The sequence below is a fragment of the Carassius auratus genome, unplaced genomic scaffold, assembly GCF_003368295.1.
Source record: "Carassius auratus strain Wakin unplaced genomic scaffold, ASM336829v1 scaf_tig00011368, whole genome shotgun sequence".
Taxonomy (NCBI): Eukaryota; Metazoa; Chordata; class Actinopteri; order Cypriniformes; family Cyprinidae; genus Carassius; species Carassius auratus.
Genome location: NW_020524196.1, coordinates 12,629 through 33,554, shown reverse-complemented (window position 1 = coordinate 33,554; position 20,926 = coordinate 12,629). Strand labels below are relative to the sequence as shown.

The 20,926-nt window shown below is 36.8% G+C and overlaps 1 protein-coding gene, 2 long non-coding RNA genes and 1 other non-coding gene across 4 annotated transcripts; 1 reads left to right on the top strand and 3 right to left on the bottom strand.

Moving 5' to 3' along the window:
* Nucleotides 1-1,375: 1,375 nt before the first annotated feature.
* On the bottom strand, nucleotides 1,376-1,457 carry trnas-gcu (transfer RNA serine (anticodon GCU)). The gene has a single exon. It is a non-coding gene; the product is annotated as a tRNA-Ser (tRNA).
* An 11-nt stretch (nucleotides 1,458-1,468) lies between these two features.
* Nucleotides 1,469-7,613, top strand: LOC113073091 (beta-1,4-glucuronyltransferase 1). Its single transcript, XM_026245994.1, has 2 exons — nucleotides 1,469-3,033; nucleotides 4,386-7,613. The coding sequence occupies exons 1-2, from the start codon at nucleotides 1,930-1,932 to the stop codon at nucleotides 4,575-4,577; spliced, it is 1,296 nt and encodes a 431-aa protein (XP_026101779.1). The 5' UTR covers nucleotides 1,469-1,929; the 3' UTR covers nucleotides 4,578-7,613.
* Nucleotides 7,614-14,287: 6,674 nt separating this feature from the next.
* Nucleotides 14,288-16,583, bottom strand: LOC113073090 (uncharacterized). Its single transcript, XR_003280451.1, has 2 exons — nucleotides 16,438-16,583; nucleotides 14,288-14,531 (listed from the first exon to the last, which is right to left on the bottom strand). It is a non-coding gene; the product is annotated as an uncharacterized LOC113073090 (long non-coding RNA).
* A 345-nt stretch (nucleotides 16,584-16,928) lies between these two features.
* LOC113073089 (uncharacterized) lies at nucleotides 16,929-19,490 on the bottom strand. The gene is made up of 3 exons (XR_003280450.1): nucleotides 19,249-19,490; nucleotides 18,900-18,937; nucleotides 16,929-17,227 (listed from the first exon to the last, which is right to left on the bottom strand). It is a non-coding gene; the product is annotated as an uncharacterized LOC113073089 (long non-coding RNA).
* Between the last annotated feature and the right edge of the window lie 1,436 nt (nucleotides 19,491-20,926).

Sequence of the window (20,926 nt, the reverse complement as noted above, 5' to 3'; positions counted from 1 at the left end):
AAAGTCTCAAGGTAGATAAAATCAAATAGTTTAGATTTGTTTGACTTAGATAAGATTTGGGAATCACTAAGTTTGGGTGATGAAACAACACCATATTCCCTATTATTTCAACAGGAACTGACACAATCTGAAATTTTGCACAAGGACGAATTACTTCCAGATGCGGATTTAGTTGCTTAAGTGAATTTAGCACAGTGTTTAAGTTCATAATCTGTAAAGTTGAGATGTATCTGTTTAGTTATCTGTATCTTGAAGCATTTAGGAACGAAAAGGCAAAATCAATATATAAGGACTTCTGTGTTTCAGAAATGATGTCGATTTGATGTCACTAATGAAAAAAAGGGAAGTGAAGTGTAATGCAATGCAAAAGTAATGCAAGTTTAATATATTTTTTTTATTATTACTTATATTTTTACCATTATCGAAAATGACCATTAACGAAATGACAGCCTGTATTTACGACAATTAATTCCACAGGGTTAACTGAAGGGGGCTCCAAAGTCTGAAAAATACAATGCCTTCTATAACGATTCAATCGATGCATCGATTAAACTCTCTTGACGATGCAATTCATGATATTGAAACATTGATTTTGAATCCCTAATCGTCAGTTTCGGACATTAAATGATTTAAATCTCTAAGAATCGAATGAATCGCGAATTTTGTAGCGATTCAATGATTTCAAAATATATACACTTTAAATGATACGAGCAGGAAGAACAGTCCTCGTGCTTCGCATCTCTCCTTCACTGATGCGTGATCTTGGTCAGTAATGCTAAAGTGAAGTAGTTTTGCATTTATGTAGTTTCTCAAAGGCTCTTGGTCATCATACCGAAGGCTGTGCATTTGATGCATGGACGGAGCAGAAATGTAAGTGGTTAATTTGAATTATAAATGTGTTTTAACAATTTATAAGAATTTAATTTTCTCTCAGCCTAGCATTCGTATTATAACATTATATATAATGTGTATATTGGCTTACATAATTTTCTGCATATGCCACGTTATCATTCAACTATCATATTTTCATTTTTTCCCCTGTAACCACAACGGCTGCTGTTTAATTTGCCTGCTGACTAATAATTTAAATAATTTAGGGGAACCATTTAAATATTCCTGTGAATGCAGAATCGAATCGTTATAATTGAATCGAATTGAATTATTCTGAATTTGTTCAAAAATCGTTCTTGAATCGAATCGAAAACCTATGAATCGTGAATGGAACCACTGTCTACACAAAGATTCACAGCCCTCATATAATATAATATTATTATTATTGTAACGATATCATATTTTAAACAAACAAAATATAAGTATAGTGCAAAAACGCCAGGAGTTGTTTCTTAAACCAAGATCAAAAGTCAAAAACGTATTCCGACGAGGATGGGATTCGAACCCACGCGTGCAGAGCACAATGGATTAGCAGTCCATCGCCTTAACCACTCGGCCACCTCGTCTGCTGCGACTGCATTTTATATCTGATCAATAAATAATCATACTTACAAATAATCAGAGTGTAAAAAACGATTCATTGATGTTCCATCTTTCTACTGAGAGGAAGTGTTTATGGAGGCGAAACAGTCACATACACGCACGCCGGAACACGAGCGATGAGCCGAGCCCGTTCTAGTAGGGAGTTTACGGTAACCGGAACGGTAAACAAATATACGCCGCCATGCGCAGTGCGTGCTGTACGCGAACGCGTTTCTCCCTCTGTTTTTTACAGGCGTGTTTTCAGTGCATGTATATAAACATGTAAATCGATTCCCTTTTAAACTGACCTGCACTACATCTCGCTGCATTGCAATTCAATGCAATGTCAGCTGCATGCATGAGGGCTGCTAGAGAGCTGGATAACCCTAGCTGATTTGTGTGAGCATTCATTGAGAACGTTTCATTGACATTAAACAAAAGCTACCAGTAATTGTAATGCATTTCTCTAAAAAATGCTCCGTGTTTAAGGTGGTGCTCAGTGCACTTCTTATTGTTGCATTGTTGCAGCTCTTATATCTGTCTTTCCTCTCAAAATTGCACGGCAAACAGCAGCGATACAAGTATTCTGAGCTCTTCGGCTCCAAAAAGACAGCAAACCAAGGAGAGAAGAACCCCAGACGGGAACATCTCAGATACTCGTTATCCACAGGTGGGATCTTCGATGGGAGCGGACAGTACCGTGTGTATAAAAACCTAATCAAAAGCGACTTCTTGACCAATCAGAAGCCAGGAGCAGATCCCAGATCGCACCACCTGGCTTTGGCCACGCATACAACTATCAACAACCTTCACCATTTGAACGCTTTGTTGGAGCGCTGGCAGAATCCTCTATCCATCGCGATATTCGCCAACGGCCAGGATGTTAAGTTCGCCACAGCGTTCGTTTACGCCCTCAGCATTTTCTGCCCACAGGTTCAAGCATTGGTGGATTTCCATCTGGTTTGCCTCTCGGGTGAAATGGCCAGTTTTCCAGACCAGGATCGAGAGCATTTCGCCGGTATGGAGGAGAAGGGCTGCTCCGGCATCTTCGCCAAGCTCGAATCCCACCGAGACAGGTATAAGAACTACGCCATCGGCAGCAACGTCTCGTACCCCAACAACCTTCTCCGCAACGTGGCCCGCAGCGGCACGGACGCTGCCTACATCCTGGTCATCGATATCGACATGATACCCAGTGCCAATCTGCACCACCAGTTCGTGACCATGCTGATGAGGCATGAACCAGCCGCGGACGAGGTCCTCGTGCTTCCTGCGTTCGAGATCAGACACACTCGTAAGATGCCTGCGACCAAGTCGGAGCTGGTGCAGCTCTATCAGGTGGGTGAGGTGCGGCCGTTCTACGATGAGCTTTGCCCTCGCTGTCAAGCTCCCACTAACTACTCACAGTGGGTCAACCTGGCCATCAAGAGCTCTGGGCCCCTGGAGGTGGCGTACACCATCAACTGGGCCGATCCGTGGGAGCCTTTCTACATCGGTGCTCGATCTGTTCCTCTTTATGATGAGAGCTTCAGGCAGTACGGCTTCAACCGCATCAGTCAGGTGAGTCGATCGAGAGGTGGACTCGAGCAGGAACAAATATACACACTTGACGTGTTGGTATTCGGTAATGCAATAAATCACGGTAATGAATATACATGATATTGTTATCGTGGGCACTTCAAAATACTGTGAATAATTATATATTACAAATTATTCCGAATTTGGAATGCATTTGAAGAATACTTTTCCCATTCACTGGTCAAAATGCACAACACCACTGTGTGCTGCTCGAAAAAAAAGCATGTGCTCTGATGTAAACAAGCATGCATGAGAAGCACATGAGGAACACGTGAGAGACGTGCTATTCACTCTCTGACAGCAGATGGCGCTAAACTGCAGAAAATGCAGCCTGGAAACCCCATAAATAAAGCAGCTGCACTACTTTCTAAAACATAAGTAAATCATATGAAATAACCATTCAGATTTGTATATTCGCTATGATGTTCCTCACAGCGCCAAATACTTAAGTTTAAGCATTTAGCAGACGGTTTTATCCAAAGCGACTTACATTGCATTAAAGCTAACATTTTTTTTACCTAACATGTGTTCCCAAGAATCTAACCCACAACCTTGCGCTTGCTAACTCAATGCTCTACAACTTGAGCTACAGCAACATAAAATACTTATGCATTTAGACTTAATAGGCTATTTAATTTGAAACATTTTCTTCATTTTCTTCTGCACTACTACAGTACATGCTCTAGATATTGCTATAATATATTCATACTTTTCATTAGGGCTTCATTAGTTAGCATTAGTTAATATAAACTGCCAATGAAAAATTCTTCTGAACATTTTTTTAATCTTAGGTTTTCCAATATTTAATAACAATGTAATTTTTAACAAAGATTAGCAAATTTAGCTAATCTATTGCTAATTGTGAATGTTAATGGTTAACTAATGAGGTCTTATTGTAAAGTGATACCTATTGGTCTGCACTTTAATCGGTGTAAAACTTTTAACGTTATATATTTTTCTGTATTTTCTGTATTTTTCTGAATATCCCAGTAGATCAGCAGTTCACTAAAAGTCACTTAAAACCCCTTTCTTTTCCATTCTGATGCTCGGTTTGACCTTCAGTAAGTCATGTTCACCACATCTATAAAAGCCTAAATGCATCGAGTTGCTACAATGTGATTGGCTGATTAGCATTTTGTGTTACCAAGCAATTGAACAGGTGTACTAATAAAGTGGCCGGTGAGTGTATATACTGTATTGCAAAACTAATCAGTATTTTGGTTCATGTGGATGGAAAATGGACTGGGATCTGGTGTGATACATACAAAATGTGTATTTTCATAATTCATTAATTTGCTTCGTTACCTACTGACTGACTGCTCTCTTCTCTGTAGGCCTGTGAGCTTCACGTCGCCGGTTACAGGTTCTCTGTGGTGAGCAATGCGTTTGTGGTGCACAAAGGGTTCAAGGTCCAGGGAGAGTTTCACAGCAGAAAGGACGAGGAGAACCGGAAGAACCGCATCCTCTTCCGCAGCTTCAAGGAGAGCCTGAAGGCCAAGTATCCGACCTCACCTCGCCACTGCTGAGAAAACAGATGCTAATGAGAGAGATCACACCGACTCCTGACCAACATCTGCCAGACTTTATGTGATGCACAAATCTCCACTCGTTTCAAAACATGAAGAACTGTACTGTCAAAGGAGATGTACTTGAACGCTCATTATTTGATCTATAAGCTGAGGACATGATCCTTCACGCTTTTAATGAGAGAAACTAAATAAAGATTTTTTATTTATATGTTTTTTTTTTTCGGTACATTTGTAACTCCTTTGGGTTTTGAGGACAAGATATAAATGTCTTCAAAGTTAACTTATTTATTAGATTTTTTATGCTACTTTCCATATCACTTTTCTGAGGTTTTACTGCATTTTAATACATTTTTTCACTTTTTTCCCCCAAACTGAAGGCAAGACTCCCATGTGAGACTTTATTATCATACTTTTCTAGTTAATTGATTATGTTAAGAATTGCATTTAATATTTTTTTTTTTATAATATACATGTTTTCTGAAAAACTGTGAAGGTTTAAATATGTAATTAAGTATGCATACATTTCCTGAGCAGAAATGGGTAAAGCCGGATTCAAAACTGTTTAATTTGGTTGACGTCAGAGCCAAATGGGTTTTTACAGAAGATTTTTACAAAAGTGTTTAGGAATCAAATGTATAAAATCAGGTGAATGGTATTATATAAACAAATCCATGTATGTGCTGCTGAAGTATAGAGAAAAAACCCATTTTGGGAAAAAGGCATGTATTGCAACTGAAATCTACAGACACAAATAGACAAATTGCAATAAACTCCAAAAGCATATTTGCAATATTTTAAAAGCAAATTTTAAGCATCCAAAAGCATATTTGGATGTTTTCTTCTCACTAGACTGAAACAACATGTCATGAAGAGCCAAACAGCCCAAAATCAGTGCATGAAAAACTCTGTTTAAGCCTGTAGTGTCTGAGAAACGTTTCTCCCGCTAAGCAGTAGCTGAATACTGATGGTTCATTACAGTACAGTGAGTCTGTACAGTATAGTTTATAAGAGAAAGAGTGTGGTGCAGCTGTATCTCATGAAGTGACTGTAACGTCACACGTGTTTGAGTTACAGTCGAGACGAGCTCTCGTAAAGACCCACAGATTAGATTTAAAGCTATTAACATATTAAGACTTTTATGCTAATAAAGACTCTAAAGACGTCTGATGATATTACACAACTGGGGAGTGGTGTCTGAAAATCATATTAGTGTTTTAATTATACTGTGGATTAGGGGTAGATGACAATTAAGCAACATTGGATTAATGCAGGTACAGGTTTATGGTACAAGCAGTGCATTATAGTGTTTAACACTGAATGGGGTTTACTGATTGCAAGAGTGTTATTACTTTAATTTTTTTAACATTAGTCTCCATTAATAATATTTTGTTAATTTTTGTCAAAGGAGTGTTTTGGTTATTTGTTAGTGTTGTGTAGTAATGAAAGCATGAATGTTGTGACACTGGAAAAATGCTGTTAATCCAGAAAACTTGTTGTGAAACTGAAAAAAAGTTTTTTTTAAGTTTTATAAAATTGTGAAATGTGAACATGTAATTATTTGATTGCACATGATTATGCAACTAACTCCGGATTAGTTTTTATTGAATGGTGATATTTTGTGAATAATTGCTTGGTTATTATATCAACTTGCTTGTTTTGTATCTATCTACAACATAGTGTTCATGCATATGTGAGTGCTCAACTGGTTGTATTCTAGGTGCTTGACTGCAAGGAAAACTTAAATGTGATTAACAATGTAATTGTTTATAATTAAGATAATTAAATAGACATATATCAACTTTCATAAAGGTGGAGAAAACACAACAACCATTATTTTTTATTATTATTATTATTATTGTTGTTGTTGTTGTTGTTGTTGTTGTTGACAGGAACATGCATCCAGTCAAACTCAGTGGCATTTAAGCACAAAAAGCATCTGTCATTTGGCAGAAAGTAGTGAAATTAGGCAGATGCATTTCAGCAAAAATATAGAGTTTGATTGGATGCACTGTATAATTTCACCAAAGTATATGAGAGACAGAACTACATGGAAGATTTATGTATTGCTGGGTCTAAATAGTAATGCAATATTTTATGAATGTTTGATTTTAAGTACAATTTCATTTATTTCTGAAGTAAATTAAACCGTTTAGGTAGCCTACTTTGTTGATGAAATCCGGGTGCTAAAGCAAAAAACGGCAACCGCTGTTGTAGATCAAAGCCATTAAAAAAGTTGACCGGAAGTCGCGCACAATCACGTAATTTTTTTTTAACAAGTCTCATTGCATAGACATATAGTATGTGAGTTTATTAGTCAGTGAAGCCTACACTTCTAAACGTCCGAGTGTCATTGCAGAAGTGAACCAGTAGGGGGCACGAAGTCTGAGTTTCATGTTCCAGATCACCTGTGTGGGATCATGTTAGTCGTATTTTACCCGAAACTCCGTGCACTACAGCGCCTGGATTAGTGTCTGTGTGTCTGTGTGTCAGAAGGTTTAGCTGCTCTTCACCTCCTCTGATTAGATCAGTCTTGAGTCTGGCAGATCGGCGCGTTTACAACAGTAAACAGTGCTGAGGAGCGCGCAGACAAACCGTTTATTTCGGTTCTGCTCAGTTGCTCAACGAGATTGAACTGCCACAGTCTACTAGATTATTTTGCCATCGTCCTTAATCATTCAGTTCTTATCATAATAAAGACATTAACGTTTCTGGAGAGACGAATTGCGCTGTAGTGAAATACTGACACCAGCTGACAGGGAGCGTTCTCTCAGAGTTCTTCCGGTAACGCTAACAGAACGTTCCTTTCCCGAAACATTTATTTGGAATGTTCATATAAAAAGAAGTTCCGACAACATTTTAATAACTTAGCAACATATTTTTGTTGGCTGGGAACAAGTGTTTTAATTTCATAAATGACAATATTTGTGCTGATGTCATAGTTAACATTTATTTATTTAGTTTTATTCTACATAATTTTATTACCGTATAAAGCATCATTATGCAGGGAAGACTCATATTTTACCTGGAAGCAAAAGTTTGACATAAAAATGTTTTAATATTTTTTTTTTTTTTTTTTTTTCGTTTTTCTCTTCACAAGACATTGATGTACTGGAGTGGTGTGGATTACTGTTATGTATTTATCAGCTGTTTGGACTCTTTTCTGACGGCACCCATTCACTGCAGATGATCCACTGGTGAACAAGTGATGTAATTTCTCCACATCTGAATAAAAAAGCCTGAGAGTGAGAACATTTTCAGCAAATTTTCATTTCTGGGTGAACTGTTTCTTTAATCCAAGCCATTTACAGAATAACGGAGTGTTACTTAAATGTTGTCTCTGAAATGTATAGCGTCTGTCATCTCTGCTGGTACATTCCTGTATTGGGCCTCTTGTTCTCTCTCTTCTCTTGCCTAAAGAAATGTGGCAAAGGAAGCAGAAGGCATGATGGGTGAGGGGTTGGTGTGGATAAGACGTTTTATTAAGCAGGTTTGGTGAGGTAAAGTGGGGCTTATCCCAGCAGCTTTGGGGAGCAAGGCTTATTTGGGTCACAGAGCTTTATGACACAAGCAATTAGCAGCAGCGCTAGCAGGAGGGAGGCAGGCCTGAGATTAGCCGGCCTGAGCCGAGAGAGAAGGGCAGGCGCTCCCCGTGCGGCTCGGACAGCTGGGCCTTGTGAGGGGGTTTGGGCCCAGCATCTCCCTCCGGTTGACCGATTTGTTTCTCATCTCACGCAAGGAACTCACGAGAGTGTGAGCAGATTTTGTTACTGACTCCAGTAAACAGAGATTGGGGTGAGAGGCTGATGCTGTCACAGAGATCTATCATCAAATATATATTTTACATTACATTTACATTTAGGCATTTAACAGACGCTTTTGTCCAAAGTGACTTATAAATGAGGACAATGGAAGCAATCAAAAACAACAAAAGAGCAATGATATATAAGTGCTATAGTTATAAATAAAAAGAAAACGGATAGAATAGAAAAAGAATAGAGCAAGTTGTTTGAGGTATTTTTTTATAATTGTATAATAAATAAAAAGAAAAGTAGAATACAAAAAGATTAGAAAGGTAGTTAGATTTTTTTAAGAATAGAATTAGAATAGTGAGTGTTAAAGTTAGAGGGTCAAATAAAGATGGAAGAGATGTGTTTTGAGACGATTCTTGAAGATGGCTAAGGACTCGGCTGCTCGGATTGAGTTGGGGAGGTCATTCCACCAGAAGGAACATTTAATTTAAAAGTCTGTAAAAGTTACTTTGTGCTTCTTTGGGATGGCACAATCAAGCGACGTTCACTTGCAGAACGCAAGCTTCTAGAGGCACATAAGTCTGTAATAAAAATGTAAGTAAATTGGTGCAGAGCCAGTGGTAGTTTTGTAGTCAAACATCAATGCCTTGAATTTTATGCGAGCAGCTATTGGAAGCCAGTGTAAATTGATAAACAGAGGTGTGACGTGTATTCTTTTCGGCTCATTAAAAATGTATCTTGCTGCCGCGTTCTGGATTAATTGTAAAGGTTTTATAGAACTGGCTGGAAGACCTGCCAAGAGGGCATTGCAATAGTTCAGCCTGGACAGAACAAGAGCTTGAACAAGGAGTTGTGAAGCATGTTCATGGGGAAATTGTGATGAAACGTTGGGTTTGCTGGAACCACAAGCAGTTCTGTCTTGGCAAGGTTGAGTTGAAGGTGATGGTCCATCATCCAGGAAGAAATGTCCGTTAGACAAGCTGAGATGCGAATAGCTACCGTCGGATCATCAGGATGGAATGAGAGGTAGAGTTGAGTGTCATCAGCATAGCAGTGGTATGAAAAGCCATGTTTCTGAATGACAGAACCTAATGATGCCATGTAGACAGAGAAGAGAAGTGGTCCAAGAACTGAGCCCTGAGGCACCCCAGTAGTTAGATGTTGTGACTTGGACACCTCATACTTTTAATTAATTTAGATGCTTTTATCCAAAGCGACTTCCAGTGCATCTATCTATCTATCTATCTATCTATCTATCTATCTATCTATCTGGCACCTCCACTTTGTTTGGTCCACACCCATCTCACCCAATCACAGGCAGCTCTGAGAGAAGGTAAGCTGTCTGTCATCAGTGGGGCAGTGAGACATGTGCTTGGATGCTTTGGCTGCCGGTGTTTTAAACCGATCCTGCTAATACCATGTCCATGATCATGTGTAGGGCAGCTCTAATGAAAGACGACACTAAAACAGCAGGAGAGACACAGGAGAGCAGTCCAGCAGCATTATAGCCTGTGCATCATTGGATTTCACACAAACACAGATGGACGCCCAGGTGCGCACTTCAGGACATGACGCAATGCTTACATGAAAACACTTTAAAGTACAGTTTGATCAGATGAATAAAGAATACAGTTTTAAATGCACATGATCACAAGCAATGGAAAATGTTCCTTTTTGAAAGATTATACGTCTAATAAAAATATACTGCCAAGAAAAAGATTAGGAAAGGAAATGTCTGATAAAAAAAAATTGGTCTAAACAACATAGTCCTTTTTAAAAGTTACATTTATGCTTGTGCGTGAGAGAGAATGTTGCACTTTTTTATCCAAAGCTGAAATTTTAAGTTGAAGTCTGATAACTGAAGGAAACAGCAGCAAGAGAATAGTTTTTTTAGTCAAATGATTCAGAAAAGGAGAATAAAAGACAGATTTATCATTTTTGAATATTCTATTACTGTAAGTCAATGCAGATGTTAAACAGTATAAAACCAGGGCAAAATCTAGACTTAACTTTCGTGCTGAACAGAATAAAAGACTAACACAGTGCTGCATTCTCATGCTTGTAGACTATAACATTGCACCTTTAAAGAACAATTTCCTTGCTGTTCTGTGATGGGCAGGCCAGTGTGGGCGGGGCTTGTGAGCAGATCAGGGTGATGGTGGAAGTCACAGAGGCAGGCCTTAATGAGTATTAAAGTATTAGGTGAGAATAAGCCGTCAGGATGAGCCCTGCAGGATTCCTAAACAATTCCAGTAACACCTGTTATATCACAGAATAACAGCAGATTCAAATCATTTATTCCTGAGCTCTTAAAAAGTCCTGCGAACCAAAGCTGCTGTTATGATCAGATATCATAGAGGTCAACAGAAGCCAATCATAACATCTATCTATCTACTGTATATACACTGTATTTTTTTCATGTTTATGAATGAAGTCACTTTTGCTCACCAAGACTGCATTTATTTGATCAAAAACATCCAGTAAAATCAGTAAAACTGTGAATAACTGTAATAAATGAACTTCACAAGCTTACAAATCCTGAAAGTTACATTAAGATATAAATTTGCATTTGCATCACACGTCTTAACGTTAAACTAAAAGTTGTTTTAAATGATTCAATTTATTTTCTTTAAATTTAAAAATTAATATAATATAATATAGTATAATACAATATAATATAAAAATACAAATATAAGTAAGATAAAAAGTGAACGAATATTGTATTATATTGTATAGAAAAATAAAAAAGAAATTTGTTACCCAATTTGTAAAATAGCTTAATACAATGTCCTAAAATTCTTAGAAATTGTTTTATTGTTTATATATATATGTGTGTGTGTGTTATATATATATATATATATATATATATATATATATATATATATATATATATATATATATATATATATATATATATAAACAATACAAGTCTAAGTTCCCAATATGATAGAATAACAAACATGTGTGTGTCTGTATGTGTGTGTGTGTGTGTATTTGCGTTTGTGTGTGTGTGTGTTTGTACTCTTCCTATTGCACTGATTGAAAAACAGTTTATCTTTTCTCTTCCACTCCACAACGACACACAGGGAAGTGGAGCGGGTGTTTATTTGTGTATTTTATTGTGGAAGGGAGGAGGGGATACGGCAACAGTGTGGCATTGATTTGCAAACGAGTTTGTAATTAGCTGTTTGCAATAGGGTATTAGTGTGTGTGTGTGTTTCACCCCTTGAGCACATTTTTGTGATTGTGTGTCGCTCTTGTCTTGGGTAAATGAGGTGCTCCATGATAAGCAGATAACACTAATTAGTTCTCCACCCATTTACTTGTTAAGTGTGTTTGTGTGGATTTCTAGGCCGAGGTAATACTCCATCCCACCCGCGGCTTCTGCCCGCTGGCCGTGTTAACAGCTCATTTCAGCAGAAGTAGCCCAACTTAAGCCTAATTAATTATGCCAAGACTGGAAATAATGTGAAGAGACACTTCATGAACTCAGCTTATCGGATCATAACTCATATAAACAAAGACCAGATCATTAATAAGCATATTGTGCATACAATTAGAATCTGATTGCTTTTGTAAATGTTTAATCTGTCTGTTTTCATGTTTGGTCTGGTTGGTTTGCAGAAAAAAAATAAAAAAATAAATGCTGCAGCATTATTCAGTTATTATAATTAACTTATAACCTTTTATTAAGTTCAATTTAATATATGCAGATTTGCTTTGCATGTTAAATAATGTTTGGAAAAAACATAAATGTAAACATTTAAAACATTGTTTTAATTCATATTTTTTTTTATTAAATTTAGTATTTTAATATTTTAAATAAATAATGACAGAAAGCAAAGCTAATGCATTTTTCATTGATGATAATGCAACTATTACTTTTTATATATGTCAATTTAATAATTCAATATTTGTAAGGTTTTGCATATTAAAAGTGATTTTAAAAGCAATAACATTAAATTAAACAAAACCAACCTTTGAATAAATTAAAAAGCAGGACAAATGTAATATTTCTTTAATAATAGGGCCATAATATTTTTTTTTATTAATTTATGTAAATGTAATATTTTAATGCTATTTTCTTTTTTTAAAAAGCAATAATATTAACTCAAACCAATTAAATGTAATCATTCTAAAACAGAGATAATGTTTTTGCTTAAAATTTTATAAATCAAAGGTTCTATAAAATTAATTATAGAACCTTTGAATTAAATAAAGTTTTAGAAGGACAATTAAACATTTTTAAAGCAGCCGTAATGCTTTACAGTTTAAAGGAGAAATGAAAACCACAGAAATGTTGGATTACAAGTCAATTAAGAAAGTGTTTTACTCTGATCTGCTCCAGCCTCATTCACTGTCTGAAGTATCGATCCATAAGTCAATAAGTGACACACACACACACACACACACCCCATCTTCTTCTTATGATTCATCCTCTTGTACAAGCTTGGGAAGGGTTAAGAAGATTTGGAGTCAGTCTGTTCTCAAAGTGTTAAAACAGATTGGATGTGTGTGTGTGTGTGTGTGTGTTGACAGCAGTGTCTGAGAGTCAGATTAATGTAGAAAATGATCTTCACTGAGCTCATTTCTCTCCTTTTGTTGTTTATTTCCTCACTTTAATGTTTTCATTTAATTTAAATCTTTGTTTTATTTTAATTAGATCACCTCATTTAATAATAAGAATCATATAAGATATAATTACAACATTTTGATAAATCACATTTTACCTTGTATATATATCTATTTATATATTTGATAATACTTTTTACTGCTGGAAAAAAACCAATATAGTAATACTTTTTAGTAATGGCTTTTTTTCGGCTGCTTTTTCTCATTTGTTTTATTCTCATTTAAGTATTATTCACTCTCAGAAAATAAAGTACATAATTGTAACTTTAGGGGTACAACGGCTTGTCACTGGGGTGGACCCTCAAGGGTACAGCTTTTGTACCCTTGGCATAGGCTTGGGAACATGTATGTACATTTTTGACCCTTACCTTGATGTCCAATAATAAGCCCTATGAGGTATGTTAGTGTAGATTGTCCCCTGGGGGACAGAAATGGACCCTATTTCTGACCGTGTTAAACAGATTTGATTCAAGTCTTCTATGAGTGCATCAGAATGGTGATTTATCACAGGTAACAGATGTTAGTGCAATAACAAAGGCTTCTGTGCTTCATCACAACAAACACACATAACTTTCAGAATACACAAATCCCTTCATATAATGACAGATCAGTGTAGCTCTAGACAGATCAGATAAAAGCCTCCAAATCTGAACCTTCACCTGACTGCAACCTTTACTGAGCAGTCCGTGTGAAGATTTAACATCAGCTGCCCCCAAAGCACGATTAAGACTCGTTTTGAGCCATATGCAGTCTGCAGCCGCTCAGTCAGACACAATACTGTGATCTCGTCCAGAACTGAGAGACTTCAGCACTGAAGGTTTCCTTAAAGATTCCAAATAGAACACGAAACATTACAAACATTCTTAAACATTCACTGTTAATTATTTGACTGTAAATTTACAATAAATTGCAGGTTAATAATTGCATGACTTTCACAGTAAGTTACTGTAACATTTTTACAGTAAATTATTGTGAAATGACAGCTGTATACTGTGACTTCACAGTAATTCTGACATCGCATTACTGTGATTTAGCGGTAAGCTGCTGTAGAATTAATGTATTTAACTGTGAAATTACAGTTGGTGTCTATGTATTACTGTAATTTAACAGTAAGCAGCTGTAGAATTCATGTATTTAACTGTGAAATTAGTGTCTATTATTGTAATTTAGCAGCAAGCAGATGTAGAATTAATGTATTTAACTGTGAAATTAGTCTATCTATTACTGTAATTTAGCAGTAAGCAGCTGTAGAATTACTGTACATAACTGTGAATGTCTATCTATTACTGTGATTTAGCATAAATGATGGACCAAACAAAACTGATAAAAACAGTGACATAACTTTTATTTTTTAGAAGTAAAATACAATTTAATTACATGAATAAAACACTGGGCAACAGGGATTGACACTGGGTAACAGGAATGTGTGTCAAAAGAGAAAGAAGGAGACAGAGAAGAGAGAGTGAGGGAGAGAGATGTAAGAAAAGACAAAAAGGTGGGAATAGAGAGGGTCGCAGGTATCTCGCTCCTTCCCTCGCAGCTGGCACCTGCATAGTGTGGGTTCTATCCACTATATACAAAAGATAAGAAAGACAAAAAGTTTAAGTTACTCTGTGGTGGACTGACTCCCTGTAAGTATGGTGCTCGCATTGTAACACTAATCCTAAAATGTCTACAATTTAAGTAATTTCAACTATTAAAAAAAATGTGAATAGTACTCTCAATTAATATTAAATCAACAAACCAGGACTCTAATCACTCCTGTTACTTTTACCCAGTCCTATTATTTTTCACGTGAGTAACAGGACTGAAAGTAACATGATTGAGGTTAAAAGGTTAGTTCACCCAAAAATGAAAATTCTGTCAGTAATTACAGAGCACAAATTAAGATATTTTTGATGAAATCTGAGAGCTGGATCACTCCTCCATCGGCTTCTAAGGGTTTGAAACTTGCTGGCCCAGAAAAATGTATTAAAGACATCTTTAATATAGTCCAAGTGACTCCAGTAGCTCAATCTTAAGTTTATAAAGCGACGAGAATACTTTGTGCGTAAAAAAAAAAAAAAAAAAAAAAAAAACTTTATTCCACAATTCATTTCCTTCTCTGTGGGCCTTGAGTTTTTTCATGTAGTAAAACAGTGTAGCGCTTCTGTGTTATACGTCACACGTAGGCTCACTATTGGCCGACGCTGGTCATGTGTGTGATGCATGTGACGTATAACACAGAAGCGCTATGCTGTTATACTACATGAATTCACCCGAGGCCCAGAGAGAAGGAAATGAATAGTGGAATAAAGTCATTATTTTTGGGGGGGTTTTGCGCACAAAAAGTATTCTCGTTGCTTGGTAAACGTAAGATTGAGCCACTGTAGTCACTTGGACTATATTAATGATGTTTTTAATACATTTTCTGGGCCAGCAAGTTTCAATCCCTTAGAAGCCTATGGAGGAGTGAGACAGCTCTCAGATTTAATCAAAAATATTTTAATTTGTGTTCCGAAGATGAGAGAAGGTCTTACGGGGTTGGAACAACATGAGGGTGAGTAATTACTGACAGAATTTTCATTTTTGGGTGAACTAACCCTTTAAGCAAAAATTGCATGCTAAATTGCATAGTAATTCAACACAGTAGCAAGTAATGTAAATTTACACTTAAAACTATTGTAAAGTACTGTAAATTTGACGTTTTTTAGACATCAAGGCATGTTAAAATCAAATAAAAACAATTAATTTTACACATTTATTTTGCAGTCTGTCTAAACTCTACATTGAATCAGGAGACACTATAAAACACATTAAAGGGATAGTTCACCCCAAAAATCTTTGGAACACAAATTAAGATATTTTAAGAAATCCGAGAGCTTTCTGTATCCTCCATGGACAGCAATTATTTTACTTTCAAGGCCCGGAAAGATTGTTAAAATAGTCCATATGTATACAGTGGTTAAACCTTAATGTTATGAAGCGACGAGAATACTTTTACTGCGCAGAAACAAAACAAAACAAAATAGAATACCGACTTTATTCAACATTTTTCCTTTCTGTGCCAGTATCCGATGCTGTTCACGTGATGTGTTCTCGATCATGCATGTGATTGCATTGGGCACAAAAAGTATTCTCGTCGCATCATAACATTGAGGTTGAACCACTGTAGTCACATGGACTATTTTAACGATGGTTTTACTACCTTTCTCGGACTTGAAAATGGTTATAACATAGTAGTCTATAGGTGGGATCAGAAAGCTCTCATATTGCTTAAAATTTTCTTAATTTGTGTAGAACAAAATTCTTGTGTTTGGAACATCGTGAGGGGATGTAATTAATGACAGATTTTTCAATTTTGGGTGAACTAACCCTTTAATAGCTTCAGTAAACTTCTTACTGCATAACTACATCTAGCTTAAAGGAACACGCCGACTTTTTGGGACTTTAGCTTATTCACCGTATCCCCCAGAGTTAGATAAGTCCATACATACCCTTCTCATCTCCTTGAGTGCCTCTGTTTGACGCACCCACCGCTAGCCTAGCTTAGCACAAAGACTGGAGGTAAACAGCTCCAGCTAGCATACTGCTCTCAATAAGTGACAAAATAACGCCAACATTTTCCTATTTACATGTTGTGATTTGTAGTCACAGTGTCTACAAATAACAAGGTCATATGAGACACAACCATCTTCTAACCGTATACATACTGGGAACTATATTCTCAGAAGGCGAAGCACTGCTACTTCTTTGGAGTGATTTACTCCAATTCTGAGCAAACTCTCTGCTCCTCACCACAGGGCTTCTCAGGTGCTGTGAGAAAATCACTCCCCAAGTAGCAGTGCTTCGCCTTCTGAGAATATAGTTCCCAGTATGTATACGGTTAGAAGATGGTTAGAGTCACTGTGACTATACAAATCACAACATGTAAATAGGAAAATGTTGGCGTTATTTTGTCACTTATTGAGAGCAGTATGCTAGCTGGAGCCGTTTACCTCCAGTCTTTGTGCTAAGCTAGGCTAGCGGTGGGTGCCTCAGACAGACTTACGGCAAGCACGGAGATGAGAAGGGTATGTATAGACTTGTCACAAAAAGTCAGCATGTTCCTTTAACACAGATACTGTGTTTCATTAGTCCGTTCTTAAATTGGAACACAGCTTAGATTAGATTGACATCCATTCGAAGTCAATGAGCTTCCTGATAAGAGTGCAGACTTGCTGGTTTATGTGACCTCTCTGCCTCTTAGATTTTGTGCCCGTCTCTGGGTTGATGCCCAAGAAGCACCTACAAACAAAAAGACAGAAGAAACCTGTTAGTTTAATTCGTGTGATGAAAAAGGTGTCAGTTCCCAGTCACCACCTTCAGTGGGTCACTGCTTTTGCAGTACAGAGTCAAATTAAAGTTAGCTCAGTTTAAACAAAGGTGTAATTCAGGTGTAAGTACTGCAATTCAGAAAAAAAAATGCATGGAACTGAACTGAAAAACATTTCCATCACAAACACAGTCAAGAATAGACCTTCACCAAAGTAGAGGTGTGTGATTTACCTAGGCAAAGCATTCGCACACAACAATTTACATAATTTACATGTTCCGTTTGCAGAGGATGGAGTAAGAGCCTGTTGCCTGTCCATCTCCCTATGGCTGTTTCTACTTGTACTCTTCCTCCTAGAATTATTACCCGTTCACAGATGATGTGATAAACATTTCATTTCTTATATCTTTTTCACAATAAAGCACCCAGTTTTCTAGTTGTTTCTGACTTTTTTAAGCTTTGTCTCTGGTCTAATCTGGTCTGGTCTCCAGCACAGACACACAAATTAAGGCCCCGTCCACACTACTGCGTTTTCGTTTAGAAACGGAGAATTAAAACGAATATCTCCGTCCACACCAGCGTTTTAGCTGCGTATAATGCTGTGTTCACACCAAACGCGAATAGAGCGTCTGGCGCGAATGATTTCAATGTTAAGTCAATGCAAAGGCGCGTTTACGCGCGTCTGGAGGTCTCGCGGCGCGAATGGGGCGTTAAGCGCGGCGCGGAAGACGCGAATTGACGCGCGAATAGAGCGCTTCGCGCGAAACGCACGTTAAGCGCGAATGGTGCTTTTTGTGCATTTAGCGTTTGACGCGAATTCGCGTCTGCCGCCCGAGTTGAAAAATTGGAACTCAACAGTATGTTCCTGCAGCCTCCGGTTGTGCAGGAATACCCTTCTCCACTCATTCAACAAGGAGGAACGACAGATGTTGTCAGTGAGCAGTCAACCGGAGCTATATGACAAAAGTTCATATTTCTATAGAGACAGGAATAAAAATGACCTATATATATATATATATATATATATATATATATATATATATATATATATATATATATATATAAAACATATTAATAGATAAATTGAATATAGGCCAAAGATAAGAAACGTTTCATTTTACCCCAAACGAATTATATTTTATCTTGAACCACTAAAGACACATCAGAGCCAGCGGCAAATGTCAGAAGATCTAGCCGAGGTAAGGCTACTCTCGGCGCATACATGATGACGGAGCTCCCGCTGATCGCATGGAGCTCATCTCCGAGATCGGCGAAACACATTTTTTAAATAGACGCTGTCATTATAAATAAACCGCATATTTGAGTTTAAAACAACTACATTCTCGACTGAAATACTTTTAAAACTACATTTCATGACACAATAACAGTAATATTTTGAAAATTATCCGAATAAAAATGGCGGTTGAAAATGCTGCGTGAACTCAGCTGGATGAAGCCCCCCATTCATTTTTCTGTTGACGAGAAAGACAACGGTTGCTCCGTTTCACACACACAGCAGGGAAGAAAATTATAAAGTTACTAATTTGAGATGAATTTAATCCACCTTTGCCCAAATCCACAAACACCATAATTTATCTAGTTGATAATAACTGTCATAATACCCACATTAAGGCCACATCTTACCTTATAACTTTATTTATCGTCGGTCAATGTAGAAAATGCTGTGGTAAAAGAGAGAACGCTGTTAGAGTAACTAGGATAAGCTTTAAGTAAAGCTAAAGTTAAATGTTCGACGGTGTATCTAATCAGACATCTCACAGTTAACTTAATACGGTATAATTAACACTACAACCAACGTCTTTTCATTCAAATTTGCGCGCTTCAACGTCGATGCGAGTCTGCTCCAGCTAAGTTACAAAAACATGACAACAGAACCTACAACTAACGCTAATTTGGTTCATACTTTTAAATTACATGCACTATCATATAAAAAAAACATCAAATTGATAAAGTTTGACATTTAAACACTTACCGCTGTCTGAATCCACCGAATGAGACCACGTAGATCAGAGAGCTCTGATGACGCTCTGATGACGCTGCCGCAGTTGCCACTCAAAAAAGACGGCATTCACAGTAGTTTCTTGTAAAAGCCCCTCGCCTGCATTATTTTCACAGTAAAAGTCTAAATACGGTATTATATTGTGAATTATCACAGTTAAAGCCTGTGAAGTGGTAATAATGTAATTAACTGTGAAATATTACAGTTATATCTTGTGAAATTCTGGAAAAATTTTACAGTGTTCCATTCTGATGTTCTAGGAGAAAAATGAACAATGATCTATCTATCTATCTATCTATCTATCTATCTATCTATCTATCTATCTATCTATCTATCTATCTATCTATCTATCTATCTATCTATCTATCTATCTATCTATCATAAGTTTGTTGCCTTCCTTTCCCTTATTTGCTGTTGTGTTTTTTTATGTTTGAAAACCAAAAAAGAATCTCAAATCATGTTATTATTACATCATTACATATGAATTTTTATATAACATCAGTTTACAAGGTGGCATTATGATGGCAGGTGTATTTCTATTTTATAAATATGTGCACTAAAATATTTGCATGTACATATTGTGTGTGTGTGTGTCGTATGTATGGTTTCCCATTTGTTTAACCACTTTGTTGACAGATGCTTATGCTAAACCGGATTAATAGTAAAATTGTCTCGTGTGGCACTGATTACTGGCCAGGAGATCTCTGGGGATATTACAGTAATAAGGTGTCCTGAGGTGGTGTTGGGCATCAGACGCTCAGAGCTGCTCCAGGGTCACAGAGGATCCGGCAGAACCCCGTCCAGATTAATTAGGGAGGTATTAGTCAGTCGGGATTGTGGTGGATTCTGAAGCGATTTAGGCAACATGCATCTCAAAACGTCTCCTTGGACCGGCATGAGATAGTGATTTCCACGGCATAAGCGCTTCGCTCCCATCAAATCCCAATTAAAGGCAGTATGACAACACCACAGGCCTTTGGTCCTTTACCTTCGGACTGCATGAGCCACTTTATCATGTACAGGTCCTGGTCAACTCAAAACACATAAACCTGAAAAACTGCTCTGAACAGACCATAAATGGTCAGTGACAAGGAAAAATGCAGCAGCAACAACAAAAATAACTATTTAAAGAGAAGTTTGATCAAAATAATAAAAAAGAGGACATTTTTCTCAACTCCAGTTTTGGCATATAGCTTTTGTTTGTGCTATAATATTTTTAATTATTTGGATTTTTAGATGATGTTTTTACTCACTTTCACCGACAAGGCAGCATTACAGATGACCGACTGATAGAAAATTATTAAAAATGTATACATATAATTATATAATTAAATATAATTTTTAATTATTCAAATGATTGTTATATAATAAAAAATGTATATAATGTATTATTACACTATGTATTATTGTTACAATCTTATTTTAACTAGTCACATGCACGAGAAAAGTCTGTTTGTGATCAACCAGAAATGATCTGCAACTGGTTTCAACAAAGTCCTTGAGAGATAGATAGATAGATAGATAGATAGATAGATAGATAGATAGATAGATAGATAGATAGATAGATAGATAGATAGATAGATAGATATTTGATGATTTGTGTACTATATAATAATTTAATTGTTATAGATTAAACTTATTTTTTATTTTA